The sequence below is a fragment of the Barbus barbus genome (genome assembly GCF_936440315.1).
Source record: "Barbus barbus genome assembly, chromosome: 40".
In the NCBI taxonomy this organism is placed as follows: domain Eukaryota; kingdom Metazoa; phylum Chordata; class Actinopteri; order Cypriniformes; family Cyprinidae; genus Barbus; species Barbus barbus.
The window spans coordinates 17,773,527-17,800,501 of NC_136718.1; the positions used below are offsets into that span (position 1 = coordinate 17,773,527).

General features: G+C 37.5%; 1 protein-coding gene across 1 annotated transcript in view; it reads right to left on the bottom strand.

The window, feature by feature from the left end:
- The window catches only part of LOC306859573 (calmodulin-binding transcription activator 1-like), a gene marked incomplete at its 3' end in the record, with an annotated part of 401,012 nt that overhangs the window by 146,414 nt on the left and 227,623 nt on the right, over positions 1-26,975 (bottom strand). Inside the window, exon 5 of the mRNA XM_079400671.1 lies at positions 7,804-7,939. Coding sequence (XP_079256797.1) covers positions 7,804-7,939 — 136 coding nt within the window. The remainder of the gene's footprint in view (positions 1-7,803; positions 7,940-26,975) is intronic.

Consider the following 26,975-nt stretch of genomic DNA (forward strand, 5'->3'; position numbering starts at 1 on the left):
GCTCACGCAGGAGTGTGGAGCTGCAAAACCATGGCAACGGCACACTCAGAAACATCATAACCGAATTCACCGTCTGCCTTTCACACACATGATATACAGAGACTGCAGGTGTAAGCAGTCGCAGAAAGAAATATAGCAGACATGCCAAGAACAAACGGAGAGGGAAAGAAAGGTTTAGAGAGAGGGGAAATAAAAAAAGGAGACTCTGCAAATTGATTAGCCGTCTATGCATCCCAGACAGTTGAGGAAAAGGTTGGAAGTTTTGGAGAACCGGGCAACCTCAAACTTTCCCTTTGCACTTCCATCAGTTTCTATATATCTGCTAATTTCACACAAGAGCTGGAAGCAGCGGTTTGTATAGAGAGTGTTATGTCACTTCCTCCTCCTTGTCTCGCATCTGGCTTCGCAAGCTGCTGCTATCAGCGACCGCATCTGCACGTGGACACACCCTGCTCGAAACAGCATGTGGCGTATCGCAAAATAATAGCCATTTTCTAAACAATTACAGACGAAACGTCCCCCTAGAGAAAGGAGATGCTGATAATTGGAACCGAGAGCGGCCTCCGTTAACACAAATAAACACGGCTGCGTATCGCTGATCCTGCAAAGTAGCTGTTGCTTTCAATCTGGACGCAGAGCGGTGATAGCGTTGACATACTGCAACCTTCCCCGCCGCTGTCCGCCGCAAAGGTGCCCACTTGATTACGGCATTACAAACGGCGGTTTTGACATTTGTCTTCATTATTATCAATGGAGAGAGGTGATTGAACTACAGGCACGCTCCATTAGCCTTGCACGGCTGATATCACGCATTAGATGGAGTCAACATGAAATAACGTGTTGGGACTGAGGGGGTCTGGATGGTGCACTGGGGTAGTACCGCTCTCTTGGCCAGTGGAGGTTAAGAGAGCGGGAGCTGCATTTAAATAAGAAAGCTTATTTCAATCTGTATAATTACCACTGGGTAATGAAAAGCTCGCCCACCCTGCCACCTTCACTTAAGAGAAATCAATATGTGTTTGGGAGTTTATTAGAAAGTACGGGAATCATGAGTTGGGTCTTGGGGAGGGCAATATGTGTATCAACAGCGCAAGTCAAATTAACAGCTAATCAAGAGAGGGGAGGCGCTTGAGTCCTCCGCTCTTAGTCACACGGATGGTGCTAGGGGCAATTTCATGAGATTCAAAACACAATTAGTTTTTTAAACAAATATTTGTGGTATGACCAGGAATTGCTACTGGTAATGATGGGGCATTTACTGGCTAAAACATTCCTACACAATGTTACTCTTGTCAAAATGACTGATGAATGGTCATTAACAAAAAAAAATTAATACACTCTTAGAAATAAGGTTTCAAAAGGGGGATTTTACAACAAGGTTCTGCACAGAACCTTTCAGTGAACAATTCTTAAAAGAACCATTTAAAAAAAAATTATTCATTAAAAAATAATTTTAACATTCTAAAGATTCAATTTCAACTATAAACAGTGCAAGGGTATAAGAGTGCAAGTTTTTTGGTCTGGTTCTCATGAAAACACCTGGAGATTTGGTTTGGTGCTCAGTAAATATAACTATAAAAATAAAATTATTAATAATAGTGATAATAGTATAATTTCATTTATTTATTTTGTATTTTAATAAAATAAATAAAATAAAAAACAAAATAATCTGTGATAATACTATTATATTTTAAAATAAATATTAAATTATTTATTATTAAATAAAGTATTATATAAAAATAAAATTATTTTATAGTACCCTTAAAAATATAGTGCTAATATCAAATTTTTTGTATGAATTTTCATCATTTCAAACCTAAAATTTTATTTTTCCGGGTTCCCGGAAAGTAAGTATGCACTGGCTGTTTTAGCGCTGCTGAGTGAAGTGCGTCAATCTAAAATGGTGATGGTGCATTAACAGCACATTTGGTCGTTTATCTGTGCACTACTTATATGCACCCCTGACTACAAAGATCCTTTTGTGCAATGGTAAAGTTCCTTGAATGGAAAAGGTTTGTCTTGGAACCATAGATGCCTATAAAGAAAATTTCATTTCAAGCTTGTAATATGCATAACAATCATTAAAGCTGTGACAAAAACTTAGTAAAACACCAAATCGAAATCTTCAAAAATGAATACTAAACTACCTGTTTTAGTGCTTTGTCCTAAGAAATTACTTAACTGAACCACGTAGCTCATCCATTCAATTACCCTCAGAATTCTTCATTACAAAGCCCTGTTGGGAGTGACTAGCTGAATGTTTTTTAAAATATAAAAATGTGTCTTGAATGTTTAAAACACAAGGGCAGTTACAGAAGTGCATTTAAGAGTAAATTCAAGTCCAACACTCTTTGTTCTAAATAAAACGTTTGCGTGGCTAATCAATATAAATCAATAATGCAACTAATCAATGTGTGACTATAATTAAAATACTCTGTAATAGTAAACTGCTGCTCCTGCCCTAACTTTTCTACGTAGTGGATATAATTTAAGTTAATTAACAACTAATTTATTTAGGGCTAAGCTAAAATATGCTTATACTGAGACTGAATTCTTTAACAGATATTGTCTTCCTTTCATCAGGCCCTTAGTGATTAAAGTAAAGTCATTTCTAGGACTTTTTAAGGGCAAACAAGGCCATAGAACATTAGAAAAGAACCGATTTTGCACTGGACAGAAACTGAAAGCTTAGTCCATAATTCATGGAGGTCCAGCTTTAAAGCCCTTGCTTCTACTTTGTACTTGCCCTTAAGAAAACTTACGGATCCTGCACAGCATCAATGGTTATTAATACTATTTTAAGAAGATCAACATGGGATGTGTAAATTCAGAGCGTTTTCCAAATAGTTAATCAAAATTACTATGGTTTACCTTGATCATTTTGAATTGCTTAAAAACACTAATAAGTACAGTATAAGGTTCAGAAGAAGAGAACTGGTCGAACAGAGAAAGAAAAAGAAAGAGAGAGAGAGAGAGTAGATTAAGAATTATATGTAGACACGAGTAAGCATCCTTCCTCAACCACCTCTATGTTAATTGTTAATGTACTTTGTTAACTCTTTCCCCGCCAGCGTTTTAAAAAAAAGTTGCCAGCCACCGCCAGCATTTTTGATGATTTTCACCTAAATTTGACGGCCCTCAGAATATTTTCTGCTATGAATATATGAACATATTATATATCAAAATAAAGAACTAAGCCTCTGCTTTAAATTAAAAAACTATTTTATTCTATCTTCATGTGTTCATGTTTTCTCACATAGGTTTCATCAGAAATACAACATTTTGTACAAAAAACTGAGAAAAATGCATTTTTATCAAAGTAGTGCATTTTCAAGAAAAATACATTCAAATGGCATATTCTTTCACCTGTAAATAATTATATGAATAACTGAAATTGCATTCAATAAACAGAACAGACACATACACACACACACACGTAGGCTACATACATATGCATACTGTACATACACACACATACGCACGCACGCACGCACACACACACGCACACACGCACACACATATATTCTGTGTCTGTAAAGGCATCTCTCTCTCTGACTACTTCGTCCCGATCACATTCAAAATGGCCAAATCATGATCTACATATATATGACCTACATATATGATCTACATTTTCTCTGATCCTTCCATTTATGCCGATCGTCTTGTATTCGGACTGGACCTGTAAGACCCGGAAGTCCCGTAACTCATTCAGGACATGCACTAGGGCTTTCCTTACCGTAATATACCTAGAACGCGGATTGCTGTAAAAACTCGTCAATGGCGGGGAAAGAGTTAATAAAGAATTAGACCAGAGTTTATAGGGTCTCAACTCTGATATCAAAATGTTAAAAAATTTGTTCTTGTGCTTGAAAAATGTATAATAAATGACTATCAAGCTAGGATAACCCCTTTACGCCCTTACAAGGTGTCTTTGAGGTTTTAGCTTAAGCCCAGATGTCAAACTAAAATTAAAATAAAATAATAAAATAAAACAAAATAAAACTTAATCCTAGTGAGTTTTCCTTATCACTGGGGGTTTATAAGACACTATTTTCTTTTCCTCTCTATTTATCAATTTTCTGTAAAGCTGCTTTACACCACACAAATACAAAACTGAACTCTGATGATCCCTCAAGTCAGCCAGAATTTACAGCACAGACACAAAGAGTTGAGATCAGCTACCTGTGTATGTCACACTTAACTTTTCCACTTTTCAGCACTTTTCCTGCAATATTATTCATCAGATTCAGCCCATGAATTGATGGTGCTAAAAAGCCATGTAATAGAAAGACAAAACAGCTATCCTTGAAAACGGTTAGGTAGCCAGGAATTATTAGGAATATAGATGAGTCTGCTGTGCACTGGGATCACGGCTGGTTGATTTCCTGATTAGGCCTTTGCAGCTGAGGGTCAGAGGAGGAAGACGTCAGCTACAACCAGGAAAGAAACAAGATAGCCAGTAATGGACATGCCTTTTTCAGGTGGCCCTGTTGCATTGTGGGAACGAGTAAGAAGAATAAGGGGGGGATGCTCATCTATCTCACCGTTTACACTCTCACCTGAAGTGATGGGGAGACGTCAGGAAGCCAGGCTGCTATTTCACGCCCTGTTAAGTACTAACGCTGTAACGCAAGTCTTGCTCCAATTTTAGGGAACAAGGAGTTTTACTGTGGACTCAAGGTTCATCTGTTCTATAGAGAGAGAGAGGGAGAGCGAAGGAGGCTGGGTAGCCACCACAGTTGCCACTTAAAGGAATAGTCAAGTAGCCCAGCGTTTTACCAGCCCTTTTTCCAAACACACACAGACCACACAATATGACACCTCTCGTTCACGCACCCCTCCTGGAGAAAAAGCCCTCAGTGAAACGGCTCTGAAGGTGAAGGTCACGTCATTTATTTGCGTTTGCAGTAAACAGGTCTGAGGCAGACTGATAGGGCAAGGTTATTATCCTGAAGAGCACAGCTCTGATTGATCGCTCCGTGCTCGGTCTGGGGTGCGCTGGGAGGACGTACTGAGTGGCCGCTCCCCTATTATACTTCTGCTCATAGCGGGAGGAGAGAAACACAGGACCATCGGAGTCCATTCGCTGCTGGAGCCATCTGATCAGAGACTTCATTATGCTTCATTATGCTTCACCTATGGAGAGGCGGTCATTTGACTGTAGTCTCTTCATAGACACAGAGGGGGATTTCTTAAAGTGATAGTTTACTCAAAAATAGGGCTGTAACTAAAAATAATTTTGATAATTAATTAATATAGTGATTACTTCTTCAATTATTCAAATAAAAATGCCCATCATTTATATATTACTGAAAAAATAAAAACATTATTTTACCTGCTACCCATTGTTCTTCAAATTGAAGGCTATGAAAATAAATACAGTATCTAGTTATGTGATTAAATATAGTATATATAGTATATACAATATTTACAGTAAAACAGTAATATTGTAAATAACAATTTAAAACACCGCTTTCTATTTTAGGATCATTTAAAATGTATTTTATTTCTGTGATGGAAAAGAAGAATTTTCAGCGGCCATTACTCCAGTTTTCACTCTCACATGATCAGAAATCATTCTAATATGCTGATTATTAATATGGAAAACTGTTGTGCTGTTATTCTTTTAAGGATGAATAAAAAATAAAAAAGAACAATATTTATTTGAAACAATTTTAATCAATTGAATTTTTGCTTATTGAAAGTATTAATTTCTTTAAAAAAAACTGTACTGGCCCTGAACTTCTGAGATGAAAATTTTGAAGCACAAAAATGTTTTTTTTCTAAAATGAAAAAAAAAAAGTTAAATTGATACAATTTTCAATAATCAGAATTATTATTATTACTTATTTCAGCATTACCCCACATTTTAAATTCTGTCATTCACTCACCCGTTTGCCATTTCAAACCATTAGACTTTAATTCTTGTGTGAAATGTTCCTATATCTTCTATCAGAACGTCAAGTTGGTTTTATCGGGAGAAAGCATTGATTACATTTTACTGTAGGAAAAAGAACAACTTGGACCTTCCTCTAAACATCTCCTTCTGTCTTATCCCTTTAAGCCTGCTGTGAGCTAGGAAGTGTTCTCACTGTGCACTCTTTTTTTTCTCTGCTTGCCAGACATGCAATTTTCTGCTGAGTCCACCTTAGTACCCAAAGCCTTCTTGCCACCCTTCTGAAATTAGCACACTGTAAGCTACAACCATTTACACAGGAAAAAACATATGGAGGCATGTTAGAGGATAAGCCTGCCAGATGACAGCAGGCGGTGCTGGCTGAGAGATATAAAGGAAGGAGACAGGGAGAAAGGAAGAGAGAGAGAGGGGTTTATTTGAGTGTTTCTTCAGCTCACTGAGTGAGTTCAACTCTGAGTTACCTCAGCTCAAATGAGATCTTTTAGTAGAATTCAGTATGTGTGTGGGTCAGAGGACATCTCAGAGATGACAGAGGCCTATAAAGATCTTTGCTGCATTTCTCACATATATCTGAACTTTACAAGGCTCTACTGGCTGATGTGTTGAGAAACTTTTACCACTGTAAATGTCCTTTAAGGAACAGTTCACCCAAAAATGAAGATTCTGTCTTCATTTATTGACTGACATTCATTTTTCTGTTGAACACAAAAAGAGATGATCTGCAAAATCATCCAAGACACAAACATCTGCCAGGGGCTGTCTAAAAAAGTACTCATTGTGCTATATTTCAAGTCGTCCATAGTCATTAAATAGCAATTAAAAAATGTATATAAACTACTTTATTTTTGGTCTTTTCCTATTAGTCCAAATGATATGAAATCTAGAGCACAAGTTGTATAGACTTTTATGATCACTTTTCTGCCATTTTTGTAGTTTGAAAATCTGTTCCCAATATTGTATTGTAAACAGTGCAAACATTCTGTTTAGCATCTTGTTTGATGCTAAATCATAATAGTTTGAACAGCACAAGTAAAAGTAATTTTTGGGAACTATATCTTTAAGAGCTAAAGCTAGTGAATTTAATGGATAATCGGTAGAAACTCCAAACTTCCTCTGAAACATCTGCTGTGAGGAAACACACTGCCAAAAAATGATTGGCAGAGATTCGGTTGTTAAGTGAGGTCTGTTCTCTGTCTAATGAGAGCTCCATGAAGAGAGAGCAAGCAGAGAATAATGCACGTCTTGGCAAGTGTATCAAATATTCTGTGTGTGTTTTGTCAATTATATGACTGTATAATATGAGTTTGGGCTTGCATATGCAAAACAACATCACATGACCTCAGCATGCTCAACTATCCAGAGGACACCATACAAAATGATAGATATCCAGTTCAAACACCAAAAAACAAAAGAGTAAAACTCTGGATCCAGCACCCACGCTGTTTGGTGAGCGTGTATATGTGTGTATATGTGGGAGATAAATCAAAGCGCGCTCTCACACACACACACAGCGGGGCCATGCCAGGGCGCGGAAAAGCAGAAAAGGGCCCTGCAGTCTACCTGTGATGGCAGTGGTTCCCAGCATGGGGGAAGATTAATGCCGGTACTCTGGAGCAGAGCAAACATCCCGAGCTTAATAAGGTACAAACAATTGCTTCCATTTTGTTTGCTATCAAGGGAAAACTAAACTCGGGCTGCTGAGGTGTATTTTTTCATTCTCAAATGTGGACTAGAAAAATTTGGAGTCGGCTTGGGGACTTGCTGAGCTTGTGCAACAACTACTAAACTGTGGGCTTCTTTTCTTAAGTGTGCTCATTATTTGCACCCCAACGATCTCAAAGCGAGTTGATGGGTTTGTGTGCTATGGCGCGGACAAAAGGCCTCACCTCCACTCCTTGTACTTTGAGCTTCATGTGATCCTCCCGTGTGGTCTTCCCATCTTTCCTTTTTTTCCAGCAGTAGCCGTCCTTTCTGTACTTCACCTTCTTCCTATTGTAGAGGATCATCGACCCATTCTGTGGCCTAGATCCAGAAGTGAGGGAAAAGGAAAGAGAAGGGGTGGATGGAAGGAAGAAAGAAAGAAGATGGGGTTGGGTGGGGAGGGAGAGGAAGAGACATTTTAGTGTTGTGGGACTCATTCGGTAGAAGTACAAAGAAGGCTGACTCAAGGCAGAGAGAGAGAGAGAAGCAGCGGTGCACCAGGGAATACGGGTCACACAATTGTACACACACACCTCACACACTTGTATATAGGTGTTCATGGCCATGCAGAGTTATAAAAGAAGGCTTGAGGTTGCCATGAAATGGAATTTGAAACCCATATTGCCTCTGTAATGTGACTTGCAGTTCTGCTTCATGAATTTACATATCCCTTGCAGAATCTGCAATATGTTTAACATTTTTTAAACAAGACAAATCATATATATGCTTTTCATACTTAACGCGTGACTTCTACACTATCCTTCTAAAGTTTGGAGCCACTAAAGATTATTATTATTTTTTTTAAATCAATCAATTAAATTTTGTTAAATTGATCAAAAGTGAGTTCTACTAAAGTGACATTATAGACTTTTATAATGTAGCACAAATTTTCATTTATCAAAGAATCCAAAAATATTAAGCAGAATAACTGTTTTCAGCACTGATAATAATAAAAAATGTGTTTTGAGAACCAATTCAGCATATTAGAATAATTTCTGGAGGATCTTGTGAAACTGAAGACTGGCGTAAACGCTGCTGAAAATTCAGCTTTTCCATCACAGGAATAAATTAATTTTTACAATATAAAATAGTAAACAGTAATTTTAAATTGCAATAATAATTCACAATATAATTTTTTTTAAACTGAATTTTGATTAACTAAATGCATCACTGATGACCAAAAATTACTTCTTATTGACCACAAACTTTTGGATGGTAGTTTTATACATGATAGTATTTTCTTAATATATGTTCCTGGTCTTACTGTGCATGATTATTAAATGCATGTATAACCTGGTTAACATTGATTAATAGTCTGCAAATCCTTACTGCATTAAAATGAAAGTAAAAAAAAAGTTTCTGTATATATAAAAAAAAACATCTAGCAATGAATCATTCGTTGAGAACAGATTAAGAAAATGCTGTTACCAGTAGCCAAATAGCTATTTAGCATCTTTTATTCCCCAGTTGTTCTGTATGTAGCCTTTCTAAAACGTGTTCAAATAGGGTCAATTTTCTATTCATGTCAAATTTAAATATACTAAAACTCGGCTTTGTTTGTCAAGGGAGAGAGAGAAATCCGTATATATTTCATACAGACCTACGACCAGCAGTGCCTCGCTGATGCAAATGAGTGGTGGAGCACATCCTGTGGGGAAAACATGCGCGAGAACATCCTCAACTTTCCATTCATAATTCATTCTCACTTTACCATCCCACTGCCCTGTGGTTGATAATGATACCGTGTACGCATCTGAAGAGCTCCCAGCTCGCTTCTCTTTATGACAGTACACATGTTTCCCAACAACTAATAACTGCAGAGCGAGGAGGCATTGCAAGAACACACACTTGCACTCGGCCGTGCGTTCTCACACACACACACACACACACACATCTGCGAGGGCATGCACGCTTAGTGAAAAGCTACAGGCGCACACATTAAGGTGCATCTATGGCTGGCAGAGTCTGGCTGGGTCCCAGGAGGCTGCAGTTTTGCTGTGTGCGAGTTGGGAGTGTGGGAGTTCAGGCGCTTCAGCAAAGTCTCAGCCATGAAACCAGCTGCTGTTAGCGTCTGTTAGCCAGCCATCACTTTAGCCCAGCAAGGCAGCAAACATATTATACTTCTATCTCACACACACACACACACACACACACACACACACACTCATACTCCCCATGTACCCAAACAGCCCTGCCTCTCTGGAAACGGCAAGTCATTGTCTGCCTGCATTGTCTTGTTTATTTTATCATTTCTTTCTGGTGCAGATTTATTTATAATACTGCATACATCAGTTTGCAGCTCAGCTCATGGGGCGTCTTGTTTATCTTGCAATTGCTCATCAATCATTTCCGGGGACGAGTCTCAGGGGCAGATGGGGCCCCTCTCTCCCCGCACTGTGGCCCCTGACAGCACCTTTTAATTAGAGATGCCAGTCAAAATCTGTCATGCACAATCCTCTCTCATTCTCCCTCAACCGATTTGTCAAGTGCCATGGGTAGTTGCTACGTCTGTTTCCCCATCTCACTTTCATTCCCGCTTCTTATAAAACCACAATTTGTCATGTGCTGACCTTAACACTAATTAATTCTGCTTCTAATCCCATCTCCTATCTCTCTCTCTCTCTCTTTGTTTCCCATTCTATCATGTCATCTTCATCCTGATGTTGCTTTCATTCAACTCACTGGGCTCTTCTGTGTGAATGTCATTCTGAAAGACTTCCTGCTGCATCGCATTCATTCTCTCTCTCTTTTGGTTTCTTGGTGAGCCTGGGACCATGTCGGCACTGTTTAAGTCATTAATCTGCTCGCTGTGATTCCTGCTGTGGGTTTGAGCCTGAGATACAAGGATTGGAAGCGGAATGGAAGACACTGGAGGAAAGAGTTACAATAAACCTAATCATATTTTAACCACATCATTCCAAAAACAAAAACACACATTACCATATAGCACAATTATATTTTGTCCACTTATTTACAGGAAGAGTCCTTTTATTCCGTCTGTTATTTCTATCTATGTGCACATGGCTGGTTAGCATGGCTTCCAGTAGCCCCTGCAGGTACATTTTGTAATTACATCATCCTGTTCTAAAAAAGGAAACTTAAAAAAAAAAAAACTTATAATTTCTGCTCCTGTTTTATTTATTTATTTATTGGATTTAATGATTTACTGCTTGATAATAATAGTATATATTTTTGTAATGTAGATCTATATATGTATTTGTTTATCTTGTAGAATTTTTTTAATTATTTTTCAGTTGGGTGTAGAATTAGGTTTGTGTTTCTTTTTCATTATTTTTAATTATATTAATTATTTTTAATTATTTGTAACAGTATTTAAGCCTTTTCTTTTTGTAATTTACTATATTGACTGCATACCTGGAGGTGTGGCCTAATTCCTAATGCTTTAATTCTTTTCTGATATTTTTGTGTGTTTTGAAAGCCAGAGGAAGGTCGGTTTGACTAAAACGTTGCTAATAAAATTTTGCAATGGTGCAGGTTTGTGGGATTCATGCATTTATTTGAGTTTATATTGGGCTTTTATCCCACACTCCTACAAATGAAATTTGTCATTTTTGATTTTGGACTATCATCTCTCATGTGACGTTGCTGTGCTACGTGGTCACGAAAATTTATAGTTTGCAAAAACAAGTGATTTTAAGCTGTTGAAATGCAATCAGCAGCGAAAAAGAACTCATTTAGCTATTTGTGTGAGCTGTTTGAAAGATTGTTTTTGCATGTGATTTTTGCCGCTTTATAGGCCTTGAACTGTTAAATACACACACTTGTATGTGTCAAAATGCTCATCTTTGCAGGTGTCTAAACAGAGTTATTTAGGTCTTAAGTGAAAGCAAACAGTTGAGAAAAAAAACAAAAACGTGTAACAGTATATTGGATCTGGGCAGCTCTTAAAGTGATAGCAGTCACGTTAATCAAACAACAAAAGAGAGAAAATCTCTCCCTGCTCTACTAAATAACTTTTGTAAATTTAAAAAGAATACAGGTATTTCATTTACACAGAGAAGAATATGTTTAATATATCTGATTACGTTATATAGCATATATATAGCATTCCTTATTTATTGTTCTACCATAGTTTTTTTTGTCCCGTTGTTTGTAATTAGTTTCTTATTCTTACTTAATCGCTGACTGTGATATTGACACTGGTAACAATAATTATGATCTCATTAGAATTCCCCAAAATAGCCCCAGAGCTTAAGGGGTTAAAGACCTTACTTAAAGCAAAAACAACTATATCTTCATATATATCATTACTGTGAAATAAAATGACTCATATCGTGATATAAGATTTTGGCTATATCGCCCACCCCTAGTGATTAGTCATGGCATGTATTGCAAATGGTATCAAAGAGATCAATGGGAATGCTAATGGATATTTCAACTTCTGCTATGCAGTATTAAACATTAATGAACAAATCAGAAAAGGCTGGAGTGGGACATGAGGTAACATGTAGAAAAACTGCTTTACTGTAGTATAGTAACAGTAAAATGTCTTTAAACCCCAAATTCGGGCATTTTTAAATTAAAAAACACATTCTGTTCCTATGCCCGTTTACTTATTGTTTCCTGAGACCACGGTCAACCTAAATGTACCTACAGAGTGAAACATAAAACAACAAATAATAACAACTTATAATGGATCCTTGTCTTACACACGGATGAGTAAAGATTCATGAGCTGAAAATTCACAGGGCTCAGGGCCATCTCTAGCTTGGAAAAAGCTTGTGGAATTGGGGTGAAGCTTGAAGGTCAAAGGTCTCTGTACCTTACTTATCAGTGGTGAGCACAAGTTATCCAATGTTGCTTTTATCCACTCAAAGACCTTCCTAATGTACCACTTTTCAATTTGAGGGAGTTGAAGGAGCATGGCCATCTTCTGGGGTGTGAGACAGACTGCAGGTCCAGCCTGTGAGATTTCGGTCTCACTCTCTGTGTACATAAGCCATTCAATTATACTTATCAGAATTATACATATTTATATGTTGCAGGGAAATGCCAACTAGTCTGTTATCAAAGAACCACGACAGGAGGCCATGTGTCTCAGAGGCCTAAACGTGACAGATTAATATGGAAATGCAGAGGGCCTTTATTCAGAACAATTTACTGTGATTCAGCCGCAACAGGTTAGCTTAGAGAATAATCAGCTTTGGCCTTCAATCTACACATGGGCTCATTCAGAACCTCAAGAGATCCTTCATTTACCAAAGCTAATAGCATCCACGTGTTTAGTTTAGAGCGGTCATGTACATTTTTTTGGGTCACTTTTCTCATTATATTCCAAATTAATTTGTGAAAATCAAATAAACGCAGGAAAAAAGAAGTGTGAAAACAAATTAACCATAGAGTAAACTCTTTCATTTTGCAAACATAAAATGTAACCTATCCATAGACAGTGCTGCCCAGAAAAATTTCCTTTGGCGGGATGTAGGAGGTTTCTTGACTATACTGTCCAAAGGCCCTAAAATTTGTATTTGTACAACACTTAAAATGTATAAATTTCACTGCAAATGTCTGAGAAATGGATTCCATTTGGTTTACTTTCTGTCTAAAGTCAGAACAGCATCTCTATGGTTTCATCATTTTAAACTCCAAAACTTCTTTTTGTGAAATGTTTGGCTTGAAATGTGTGCTTGTGCTATCTTGATGTAAAATAATTGCCAGTTGGCTTGATATTTTCTTCTCTAATGCAATAGCATTCATACATTTTTAAGTGTGGCTTAAGTGTCCAAAAACGCTTCGAGATCGCTATATAGTTCTGAGCGTGATGCATCCAAAAGCGAAGCATCTGAATTATAATTGCTGTAACTCCTGCTGAAGAAAAGTCATCAACACGCATTAGAGAGGGTGAAATGTTTGGCTGGGTGATCTAGTGCTACTAAAGCAGCAGACCAGGCATCTCCTATAAAGTGCTACAATTCCCTTGGAAAGAAGAGGCTGTTTGATTAATGCAACACTTGTTGTTTTTCTCTGCTCTCAACCTGTGAGTATATGTGTTTGTGAGCGAGAGAGAAAGCGAGTGAGCTTTTGAAGATCAGGGAGGTAAGCAGGCTGAAGCCAAGCTCCACAGGAGGGAGAGAGCATGTGCTGTCATCAATTACCCATCAGGCTTTCAGACACCACTTCTAACGGCCAGCTACCACCAACTGACATTTATACAAACATGGACACCGATACTCACACACAGAGTCATTCATGCAAACACATAATGTGCACCATAAGACCTGATATTAAATAAATAGTGATGCATGCCTAGATACTCACAGGTGCTTACTCATAAAACAACACACACACACACACACACACACACACACACACAAACAACCTGAGAGAAACCACACACACTATCCAGAACAGATGCACACGCACACACACACACACACACACACACAAACACAAACAGTAGCCTGTCAATCTCTACTGAATCAGCATTCAGCATAACATACCCCCAAGTCATAATGACAGCCTCAGGAAGAGTGATGCATCACAACCTTCCACACTCACACATAAACAGTCAAGCATGGATAAGGGACTTTCTAGAAGATACAATTCCACTTCCTTTGCAATGTCATGTGCTGGTGCTAGAGGTCTGGGACCTGGGTTTAGGTCAGTTTTGCTATATGCAGTATAACTTCAGGTTTGAGTAAAAAATGCCTTTAGTGTAAAGCCTGTGCAAACTTTTACAGTTTTCGAATTAGAACTTTTGAGGCGGTTTTCTTGAAGTTTTTATAGGAGATTTTCAGGCTTGAATCAAAAGACTATACTATCTTAAAGACATTTCAAACAAAACACTAGGGTTTATAATACACTATATATAATATAAAAAGTACAATCTAAAACACTATAGAAATGATATATACTGTTTTCAACACTGATAATACGAAATGTTTCTTGAGCACCAAATCAGCAGATTAGAATGATTTTTGAAGAATGTGACTATAGACTGAAGTAATCACTGCCAAAAAGTCAGCTCTGCCATCACAAAAGTAAATTAGAATTTTATGTAAAATACATAAAAATAGAAAAAATATGTTTTTCCTGTATATATGTTTAAATAAATCACTTTCACATCAAGAAACAATAGAACAGGAAATCTAACTTGTTTGCTCAACTGTGCAGTTTGTCAAACTTTGCCACATTCTCAGCTACATTCACTCAAAATCATACCAAGGAATGCTGGGAAGGCAATGTTACACAATGAAGGTTAAGTCTGACCTCTCTGGCAGGTGCGTTTAAAAAGTCTCCCTTTCTCTCTTTCCTATCTGATTGCCTGTAAACCAGTGCTCATCCCTTCCTGCACACAACAGATGTTCTAGGCATGGTTATCACGATGGGAAAAAGCAGAGACTATTTAAAAAGAACATAAATTACAGTGATTCACACAATGTCTCGCCACTTCTAGACCAAAGGGGTAGGATAAGAGATGATGGAGGGAGGGGCCTTTGCAGAATGGTAGTTCAGTGACATCAGTAATGATGTGATGGCTGATATTCAGACCTGACAGATAGATGGAGACTGCAATGGTAACAAGTGGATTCCAAAGTAAAAATGCTATTCACTTTCTCCACAGGAAAAATAATTTTCAACAATAATCTAGAAATTTCTGAGGTCATATTTACAACAAGTTTGTATAGTGATGAAGTCAGTCTGATTTTAATTTTCAGGCAATTAATGAATCTAAACTCCTCTACCTGTAATCCTGTGGTGGGAGCACAATAGACTCGCCAATCAGAAATGTTTTTAATATTTTTTTAATGCACAAAAACAGAGCCAAAAAGTTAATCAGCAAACCTCACTCAAAGTCAGTAAAGATTTAAAAAAAAAAAAAGAAAATAATACTTTATTCATCAAGGATGCATTAAATTGATCAAAAGTGGCATTACAAAAAAAAAATATTTTTGAACTCTCTATACAGTACATCAAAGAGTCCTGTAAAAAATATATCTCAGTTTCCACAAAAACTGGAAAAACTATTTTCTGTTTTTGTGGAAACTGAGATATATTTTTTTACAGGACTCTTTGATGTACTGTATAGAGAGTTCAAAAATATTTTTTTTTGTAATGCCACTTTTGATCAATTTAATGCATCCTTGATGAATCATTAACAACATTTGTTACTATCATTTTATTTTATTTTTTACATTTTAAAAATGCTAAAAATCAATAGTTTAAAAATCAATAGTATTAAAATTTGTCTTATTCTCAGTTTTTTTTTATAATTTTGTTTCAAATCATATTTTAATGTTGTTCATTAGTCGATTATTGATGAATTGTTTTTAAATCTCCAGTAAGGAAATGAATGGGAAATATCCATATCCAAGGCCACCATAAATGTATCCAGTCACTGTTGCGCTCTATCGGTGATAGGACTACATGGTACTCCGTTCAGTGGTGCACGGTGTTAGCGAGGAGGCCTGCTGGGCTGTTCTCTCTGTTGAGGAATGACACTGCTGTAGCCAGCTTTAATTAAAGCTTTTGAAGAGCAGGCAGGCGTGCATGAATAAATCACAGAATAGGCTGGCATCAAAGCGTTGGTCGATGTGGCTCGGGAAGCTGTGTCTGTGTGGGGTGGGCGCTACATTGGCCTCATTCTTCAAACTTGCCTCTCTCACCCTGTCCAGCACCTCCCACTGGGAACCAAATTCATTTCTCTCGACTGTTTCACAAAATGCTCTCCGAGTACTCTTGATCTGAGAGGACAAGCAACGTTACAGTGGGATATGTGTACAAATATGTATTTATGTGTAGCGGGTTACACATTTTATGTAATATCAAAATTAATCTAGAAATTTGGGCTTTTCAAGTCAACATATTTTTTGGTTTGTTTAAACTGCTGATTGGAAAAAAGTGGTGCTTCCAATAACATAAAAAAATTCCATAGCATTACTTTTGTAACATAACTTCTTTATAATTAATCACCCTAAATTAATACGTTAAACTGACAGCCCTAAACCTGATTTCTTCTTATACTGTATTTCTGACCCCAAAATGCACTGCACAATCTTAGTGTTATTTGTTAATTTTAATGAACTGCGACTGCGTTTTTTGGTTTTAGTGCTTATAGCTAGTGGGATTCTTGTAAATGAGATCTATCTGCTCGTCTCTTCTGCTCGAAGGGTGCTGTTTTCTGTCTGATTTCCTGCAGCCGGTACTTATTATGACATTTGGTGAAGAGGATACTTTGTACTATCAATAAAACATGGGTGTGCGGGAATTGCTTACTGCCTAATTTTGTGTAGCAGCTCACAAATATCTAAACCCTCCAGAGCTTTTTCTGCGCTCCTGCTAAGAATAGCCTTGCAATTAAATCTAAAACTGCCACGGCAGTGGAAACCTCACAGAACTGGAATAGGCTAGAATTTTTACTAACGTTTCTGTGGTGCTGATTTGATTATTCATAAGACGGCTTAGTAATGAGCAAAATACACATTCACATAGGCTTCTATGCTCCATGTTCATTCTCTGCTGCTTTACTGGTGGACATGTTATACATTAGCACCACATGCACAATTACCGAGATTTCCTCCAGGAATATTTACAACAGGAAGTAGAGCGGTCTGTGAGTCACTGCGCCAACTGCCTATCCTCAAATGACATCAGGGATGTCATTAGTGGAACTAAAGTGTTTTTTTCTTTTTCATTTCCAGATTTGTATTTCCAGAAGGAAATACCAATGGTTGCACAGCAGCAACAGAATGGTATTAAAGTTTAAGGTAAATAGTTTCTTGCTGGACGTGCACAACAATAAACACAACATGATCTCGTCATTGCAATGTAAAGGCTCTTAAAAATGATTAAACAGATACAAGAAAGAAAACATCAATGCCAAATCAGTATGTAAATCAATGTTAGAAAGAAAGCTTATTGCAATTCAATATGTAAATAGTATAATGATGTCAATACTGTCAGTAATTGAATGTTGAACATATCAATATCTATTGTCAACAGAAAATTTTTAAAGTTTAAAAAAAAAAGTACAAACACAAAAAACAGGACACCAAGAAGAAAATTGGATGAAAGCAAAAGAAAAAATAACAGGATGAAAAAGGCAAAATAAGCATAAAAAAGAAGTTGAAGAAGAATAAGATGAAGAAAACTGAGAAGAAGAAGTGGGTCAAACAAGTGCACAAAGATGAAAATGAAGAAAAAGACTAAATGAAGAAGATAAAAAGTAGGAGAAAAAAATTAACAGGAAAAAAGAGGAAGAAGCAATGGAAAAAGCTGAATGAAAAGAAGAAAATAAAAAAATAGTATGATGAGAGTCAGAGGAAGAATCAGAAGAAGACTAGAAAATATACTTTGAGGATGCAATTCATGCAAGCACTACAAATATATGAAGTGAAGGTAATCAGCTATTGTATAGAGATGGATCTCAACAGGAGACGTATAAGTGCAGCCATGACTGGAGAAATTCCAGTGTCTCAAGACTTGCTCAACATTACTGATGACAGAACAGACAGTTCTTTGGCCTCCAGTTAGAGCAGGTGTCAAACTAGGCTTTATGGATCACCTGGGAATGGCCTTCACTCATCCACCTAGAGCTGTGTCCATTCCACACTGCTGACCAGAGCCATCGATCCCTCACCCTACACATTCAGACAGCCAACTATTGATGGCCTTATGATTAATCTGTAATGCAATGCTGCATGAAAAGTGAGGTGACGAAAGAAAGAAAGAAAGAAAGAAAGAAAGAAAGAAAGAAAGAAAGAAAGAAAGAAAGAAAGAAGCAGTTGTTGGTAGGTCTGCGTATCGTTCAAAAATTTTCGATATCGATACCGATACCGGTTCCTGAACGATACTTTTTTCGATACCAGTTTTATGAAATCAGTTTTAATAAGATTACATTATCTCAAAAAAATATTTTTTTTAGCTTGTTGATATTTATACAGACTCAAAGCCTCATCTCCTGAGCCACTGCACAAAGGAACAAAATATATCCAACACAATAAATAAATAAATAATTTTAATAAAGTTCAAATTGTTTTCAGTTTACACATCTGTTAGGCTACGTTTACATTAGTGCGTGTTCGTTTTAAAACATAGCTCAGACATAATCATCATTTCTAGGTTGTTAAAGACTTCAAGAAATCTTTTTTAATCTTCATCCACTTTCATAAGTGGGTGTTTTATTTTCTTTCACCACATGTTTTATTGTTATTAAATTCTGGTGTAGTATGACTAATTATTTGAATGCATAAAAACAACTTAGTTTATTTAAATGTGTTCTTAAAATAGCCTTATGAAATGTTTTATTTTTCCTCAGAAATTCTGTGTTCTGTATCTGGTTTTCAAATGAAGACATAAAACATTAATTTAATTTAATTTATCTTTAAATGATTGAAAATCAAAGCTTATTTATTTTGGCAAACAAAGGGGGGTTACTATTAAAATTAAAACATGGAATAACTGTTGTGTGATCATTACAAAAAAAAAAAAAAGTTTTAATAATTTTAATAGTAGCCTAGTAGTAGCAGTATGTACTGTCTGCTGAACAATATTAATATATTTCTGCCGCAGTGTCTTCCAAGTTAAACCAAACTTTTATTTTGACGGGTTGCCTGGAATAGCTTTACAGTTCTGTGTGTAGATGATATGAGTTAGTTTTGCTCGAATCAAACGGTAAAATGCTCATGAAGTGAGTCTCAGAGCAGGTCTGGAGATGTTGTTCATGTGTTTATGTCCTCATTTAGTGAGGCGGTAGACGCTGAAATCACCGCGAGCGTCATGCGAGCTTCAGTCTGTGTATAATAAACAAACCGCACGATTTAAAGAGCAGACTGCGCCGTGCGCTTTTGAAACGCTCTCGCGGATGTCAAACACTGATCAATCTACGCGTCGCCGTTTCTAGTCAAACACACCTAGTGCTGCAGGATTATTGGCTCACTGACGGTGGTGAGATTAACCCCTTAGGTATCGAAATTTGGTACCGAACGACAAGACGTTTTTCGATACTCGGTGGTATCGAGGCAATTCGGTCAGTGCCTAAAAAGTATCAAACTCAGTACCCAGCCCTAGTTGTTGGCTAGGTTCAGACGCATAAAGCTCAAGTGAGTGTAGTGGTCTATAAGAGACTGTAAGATATGGTGTATTTCTGTCTGGGGTTTAAGGTCATCTGGAGAAGCTTCAGATGAGTTGTATCTCTGTCTGGCTTGTAGAGCGAATCAAAGAGTCTATCTCACCTTTCACCTATCAATCACACCCTCCTGCACGCCCCACAAGAGATGCACACTTAATTGGAGATCAGGGATCAGCGCTGTCAGTCAGTGGTGTTTCAGAATTCACTTGTGCACAAACACACAGAGACACATACACACTCATGAGAACATCGTGGGATTGATCTATATAAGAACAAAAGCCCTTTTTCAAGGATGAACTGATATAAATCACTGTGAGATCTACAGGGAGAGAGAGGGAGAGACATAAACCTAGTGATTTATCAACAAACTACACAGAGCATGCAACAACTGTCTTCACTGTAAAAGCATGAAATAATAATTATTAATGAATTTTTAAAATTTTCAATGCTTTTTTTGGATATTGCATAATGTATAGTTTGTTACAGCAATGGCATATTCAACATTAGTTACACATTTGGATTACCTAAAATAGTTCCAAGTTCATCTGTGCATTAGCTTTACTATGTAAATATATCATTATTATGTTTAAGCAGTGGATATAACTTGTATTGTATTAATCTCAATTAAATAAATATATATAAGATATATTTATTTAGAAATTAATACTTTGTCAAATTTATTATTCTTTATCCAAAAAAGAAATTCAGAAAAATATTAAGCAGTACAATTGTTTATAACATTGATAACAAGAAATGTTTCTTATAAGATCAATAAAAGAGTCTTTTTAAAAAATATATATATATATATTAGGGCTGTCAATCGATTAAAATATTCAATAGCGATTAATCGCATGATTCTCATGAGTAAACTCGTGATTAATCGCAACTTAAATAGCACATTTTAATTAGTTCTAAATGTACCTTGTTCTTAATACTTTTCATGTTTTAATACTCTAATCAACATGGGAATGGACAAATATGGATGCTTTATGCAAATGTATGTTTATTATTATTGAAACCATAGTCAATATAGAGCATGAAGACTAGACATGTTTCAAAGGTCAAAGATGTTTTTCAAAGAACTTGTTCATGTCTATTAGACACATGAAAAAAGAAATGCCAGGTTCCCATTACTTCTCTTTCTTTGCACTGAGCAATTTACTTACATAACCCTGTTTACATTTTCGCAGGACAGGGCAGCTCAATTCTTCTGAACATGCAAAATGCACATTTATTATTTATTATTAGATTTGTTTGCCCACATACTGTCTTTTGATGCAGCTAAATTATCAATAAAACTGTTTTCATTTATATATTTTACTGTTTCTGTTGTCAGACAATGGAATGAATATGAAATAATGACTGAAACACGACCCATTAAGTCTACATAACCAGCTCTCCCTTTCAATATGCTAATCTGCACAAAAATCCTGATAATCGAGCCGTTGTTTGATGAAATCAAATACACATAAAAGAAAGACAATAGCTGTGCTGTGATTTCGGCTGTACTTGCATGTAAAATTAGAGAAGCAACATAATTTCTGTATTTAACCCTCTGGGGTCGGCTGTTTCAATGGATGAGTTCTCTGTTGTGCTATCACAGCTCTCTAGTACAGAGAAGGACATTTTAACAGCCCCACTGAGAAGCCCTCAACTTTGAATCTTAGGTTTCCTTGGTGGAGGAGAGAAACACAGGCAATGGGCTCCCTACTGGACCTGCACTGAGATGCCTCCTCCAGCTTGTTATAGTGATAGCTCACCCAAAAATGTAAATTCTGTAATCATTTACTCACAAAAAGTTTGAATAATGTACCGGTGGCTCTTTTGCATGCAATTACTGCATAATTAAAGGGGTCTGAAGGTTTAAGCTTCAAAAACAACAAAAACCACCATAAAGTGTCATGAAAAGGTCTATATGCCTTGTGCACAATACTTCAAGCAGTTCTCAAACTAACAATGAAACTAACACTTCCACTGAAAAGGAAGATTATCACTGATGACTTACAGCATACAAATTTTATTATTTAGTGTTATTACAGTATTTTGAACTACAATTAAAACAACAAAAAATCACTGTAGCTAAGTGAAATAAAGCTGAAATAAAATAAGACAAACAACAGATAAAAAACTTAAAAAACAGAAATGTTGCCTTGGCTATGAACTGTAATAAAATAGGTTTAAGGTCAATTACTAAAATTACTTAATATGAAAAAAATAAAATAAATAATGCTAAACAGAATTATTATTATTATTAAAAGCACAAAATTACTAAAACAAACTAAATTTAAAAATAGGCAGTTTTTGAAAAGAATATAAAAAAATATTTAAAAAATATTAAAAACTATAATAGTATATAAATACAAAAATTTCTCCTTTTGTATTTCAAGAAGAAGAAGAAAAAGTTCTACAGGTTTGGAACAATGATAGGGTGAGTAAATAGAGAAATATATTTCATTTTGGGTGAACTATCCCTTTAAATAAAACAACATGTGAGCTGGAAAAGAAAGCTAGCATACGTGAGTGAGAAACAAGGATGTGCCCAGCGTCAGAAGCACCAGCTCAGCAGTTGGACCGCCTTATACAGCCTTTGGTCTTGGCATCTTCACCTCTGGCCTGGGAGTGAGAAAGGTTGGCTTTCTCCAGCCTGGGCTGAAGTCTCAGACCTGAAAACTGAGCAGCTGAATGATGGAAATTGCCTGCTTTTGGATGAAATCACGGGCTGTGGAATTAAACATCCTTCCTTGACATTTAGCCCTGCGCTCCACACGCCATCAAGCGCCTTCGCGGAGGCATTGTGGGAATGCCAATTCTCGCTCCCGCCACAAATTACTTTAGTGCAAGAGATGTGTGTGTATGTCTGTCAGTAGTGCAATGCACAGTTTAAGGGGGAAGCCTGTCACTCACTTGTCTCCGGAGGGAGAACAGACGAGAATGGGAGATCGAGAGAAGGAAAGAGTCGACTAATGAGGCTGAGTAGAGAGCAAAGAGAACGCTGTTCCCATTGTCATGTAGAGGGGAAGGCAGTGAAAGTGACAAAGGGGGCCAGACACTTTAAGACTGTCATTAAACTTTCCCCTGGCTGCATTTTACGACTGCCTTTGTGTGTCGTCGGAGAGGGGCATCGTAAAGCAACGCTTTTGTCTGGTTACAATCGATTTATTTCCTTCGTTAGGGCCGTGACATTGCCTGCTTATAATGTCCTCGCACACACTGTAATTATACAACTGTTCCCGGTTTATTGACAGAACTTTGTTATTTTAATTAGGCTTTATTGGTCGCAGGAGCAAGCAACAGCATGATCAGGGATGACAGGGATGATCAATGGATATATTTTGGGAAACAATGAGAACCAGTTATGAACCTGAATGGCTGTGAGGGGTGGAACACAGCATTAAGGGGATAGTCCACTAAAAATGAAAATTCTGTTTCTGTTCCTAATGACTTCCATTATATTTTTGACCATGCAATGGAAGTCATTTGGAACAGAACCTGTTTGGTTACCATACAGGTTTGAAACGACACAAGGGTGTGTGAATGATGACAGAATTTAAGTTTTTGGGTGCACTGTTGCTTTAACACTCAGTGTTTATTCACAAAAGGCCCCTGGGACTCCTAGTCATAATAACAGTGTGTTTGATAGTGGTATTGCAAGGAGGTTTCGCACTGCTGTGTGTGAAGGTGACCTCCAGGGGGGAAGAGGCCACCTGCTTGGTGGGACGGGGTGACAGCAGCCCACCTGTCCTGACGGCGAGCCGCAGAACCCCCATCTGCCCCCCGCAGGACGTCTTCTCCCCCAGGGCTCACTGACCGCCACTGTCAGCCACTCCAGCAGGCCGGCTGCCTGTCCTCCACCTGACGCCCAGTAGAGCGAGGAGCAGCGGGACTCGCGATACGCTGGTTGGCAGCAGCCTTGTCCCCACATTGCCTTGAACTCTCTGAGCCTTTAAGCACACAGTAATGATGAGTCACTCATAAGGTAGGAGCTAAGGTTTGATGGAGCGGTCTGAGCATACGCACCGTGGTAGGAGGTTTGTCTGTGGCCAGCCGTCAGATACAGCTCTGCAGGTGTCTGGTGTAGCTATTTCTCTACATTCAATAAAAACTGAGCAAACTTCACTGCAGTCAAGCTGGATTGCTTTTCCCCCCTCTATTTCTTCATCTCATGCCCTTTTGGCTCATGCACACAAAGCACATGTACTGCTGCAATCTTGACCTCTCTGTCTTAATGTAGGCCTCTATGGCCTGTTCACTACCTCTTTTGGCTTCTTTGCCTGCAATTTACAGTCTGTCAAGTTTTTTTTCTAGTCAGGCCCCCATTTGAAACAAGAAACACCACCCCTCCGACATTATAATCCGTTAGTCTATCTATGAATGCTAATCAGCATTGTTGGCACATAAAGCTGATGAATAATGGAAAAATTGATTAAATGTTGGCACATTAAACTAGTGAATAATGGATAAAACATTGTGTTAAGCGTTCCTATTGAAAAACCACTGTGGAGGAAAAAAAACATTAACAGTATTCTTTCAGCTTTATATCACAGAATTGTAGAATAGTTAAAAAAAGTGAAACTTTGTTATTGAACAAAACAATGAAAACCTGTGTTCTTCCAGTTTTCACTTGTTCATTGAACAATGATAAAAGTTACATGCTTCAATAAAGAAAATTAAACTGTCACAAGTCCTATTTTTTAGCAGTTACGGTAATGAAAGAGGATCTGATTTTGTTGTGTTTTTTAAAATTAATACATTTTTTTGTTTGTAGTTTCAGGGTAGGTAAATGAATGAATGAATGAATGAATGACCTCCAGTCTATGGAGAGAGACACATACCATCCTCTTCAGTAAAAGAGAAGGAGGGAGGAAGAGACAAGAAAGCAGACAGACGGAGAGAGACTGGAGCAGAAAGCACTTCATCACACATATTAGGGAAAATGTGCAATGTTTTTGTCTTAATCTGCTAAATCACTATGTATAAACAAGTCAAACATTCAAATATTGACCTTCACTAATTTATCCCTGGCACTGCTGCACACTGATCCCTATAACACAGTTTTTCTGCAATCAATCAGGCTGGGCTCAGGCTTGACTTCTGCTGCTGGCTGTGGAGGGAATGATTGGCTGTCTGAAGCCCTAGACTAGAGGTTCTCAACTGGGGGGTCATGACCTTAAAAAGGGAGACATTTAAAAAATGGTCAATTATTCCCACTCAACTTATTAATTTTGCATATTGTTGGGCTTACCATAGTAATTGTAACAAGTTTGTATAATAATTGTACAATAATGTAAAATGTTGTAATTTTTTATTGTATAATTTCAATTTTGGTACTTTGTTGGCTCAAATTGTATGTTAAAATTTGGGTCCTAAAAGCAAAAAAATTTAGAAAACAACAGCCTTAGACTACCATCCTCTTTTCTTCCCACTGTTCTGTGTGATGGCCTGTTGAATCTGTGTGAACCAGTGTTAGCCTGGCCGGCTCTTTCTAAAAGACGTGATGATATCTTTACCCATGCAGCAAAGACGTCACAGGGAGAAGCTGATTAACTGCTCCAGTGCCCAAGAAGCTCAACTTTAGCAAAGCTCTTTCAGAGATCTGAGAAGTGAGAAGTTAACCCCTGAGAGAGTGGTTTCTCTATCTTCTCTGAGAACCTGACTAGGCTTCTTCAAGGACCTAAGAATTCAGAGCTGATCTTGAATTGCCGTAACTGCCAGTATCTATGTCTTCAGTACCAAGGGTGAATATTACGAAAAACCTGATTTATACATTTTCTGATTAATTTGTGACCAGCTTTTCTGTGTAAAACCACATCGTCCCAATGCAAAGAAGGTATGGGTGTTTGCCTGGTTATTACTATGCAGTTACCAAAGTGTTCTGAGTGTTGTCTATCACACTGCTATGTGGTTACAATTGCAGTTTTTAACTAAGCAAAGTTTGACAAATATCTCAATATATGGAAATATATTGAAATATATATATATATATAAATATGGAAAAAATATATGGAATTTCGCTTATATTTTCTATGGACTTTGCTCAAAGCCCAAACCCTATGAACAAACAATAGTAATTGTGATGCTTGCCTTCATCATACGCACAACAGCAATTTCAGTGAATGACTATAATGATACTGAGCTACTAGCGCTCTTCACAGAAATGCTCATTGCTCTGAGGACTCTACAGGTGGCCCATCTTTGTCCAGAAGAACAGAATGAAAGCAAAGCGATAAAGAGAGAAATGGGAACTCAAGTGCAGGGCCTTTGGGATGGAGCTGTCCCCTCCGGACTGCTTGAATGGCAGGCTGCACTCAGTCCTCCCCATGCTGCTCCATTTGTTAGGGTAAGCTCTGATTTTCCATCCGAGTCCCCAGAGCAGCAGAGATCTAAAAGAGCTCGGCCTGTTCGAGTTAGCATAGCGCTTTTGCCACTAATGACCACCCTCGGCCCTCAGACCCTCCACAAAGGAAGGCACAACACCACATCAGCAACTTTCACTCAAAGCCATTTCTCACACGGGGCCAATGAGGGATCCTCTTCTTTTTGGCGGTCTACTGCTGTTATTTTCCTGTCCACCGTGAATTGTTTCAGCGTCCTTCCTGTCTGCAATATTAATGACCGATTTGCATGAGCTTAGCCGCTGTGCTTATTGTCAGTGTATTCAGCTGTTGTTTTAGTGAGGGATGAATACTGTGACATCACACTCTTAGTTTCTCTGCTCTACAGTACAGGAGCAACTAACTACAAGTAGAAACGCTGCTACCTAATCAACATTTTTTCTGTAGCATGACCAAATACAGTTTTTAATATATGTCCTGAGGGAATCAAACTTGAATGAAACTGATGACACTTGAAACTAAACATTCTATCTCACCCTGACTTTGATTCACTAATTTGGACGCTTCATGTGAATAATTTTTAAATGTTTTTTGTTTTTTTTAAAGAAGCCACTTATGATCCCCAAACCTGCTTTTATTTAATCAAAAATACAGTAAAAACAGTAATATTGTGAAATATTATTACAATTCAAAATAATCTTTTGCAGCTGTTACTCCAGTCTTCAGTGTCACATGATCCTACAGAAATCAAGCGTAACATTAGGTGCGTTCGACTTCATGCAGCACTTAGCAGACTGATCGGCGGCTGACTTGAAGCAGTGCATGCTGGTTAGAAATTTAGTCCGACTTGAAACGGCGCCGACCACACGTCACTGTCACGTGTGGCATCAAAGTACCGCGATAGCGTTTCGAGAGCAGCCGGCTGACTCAGCCG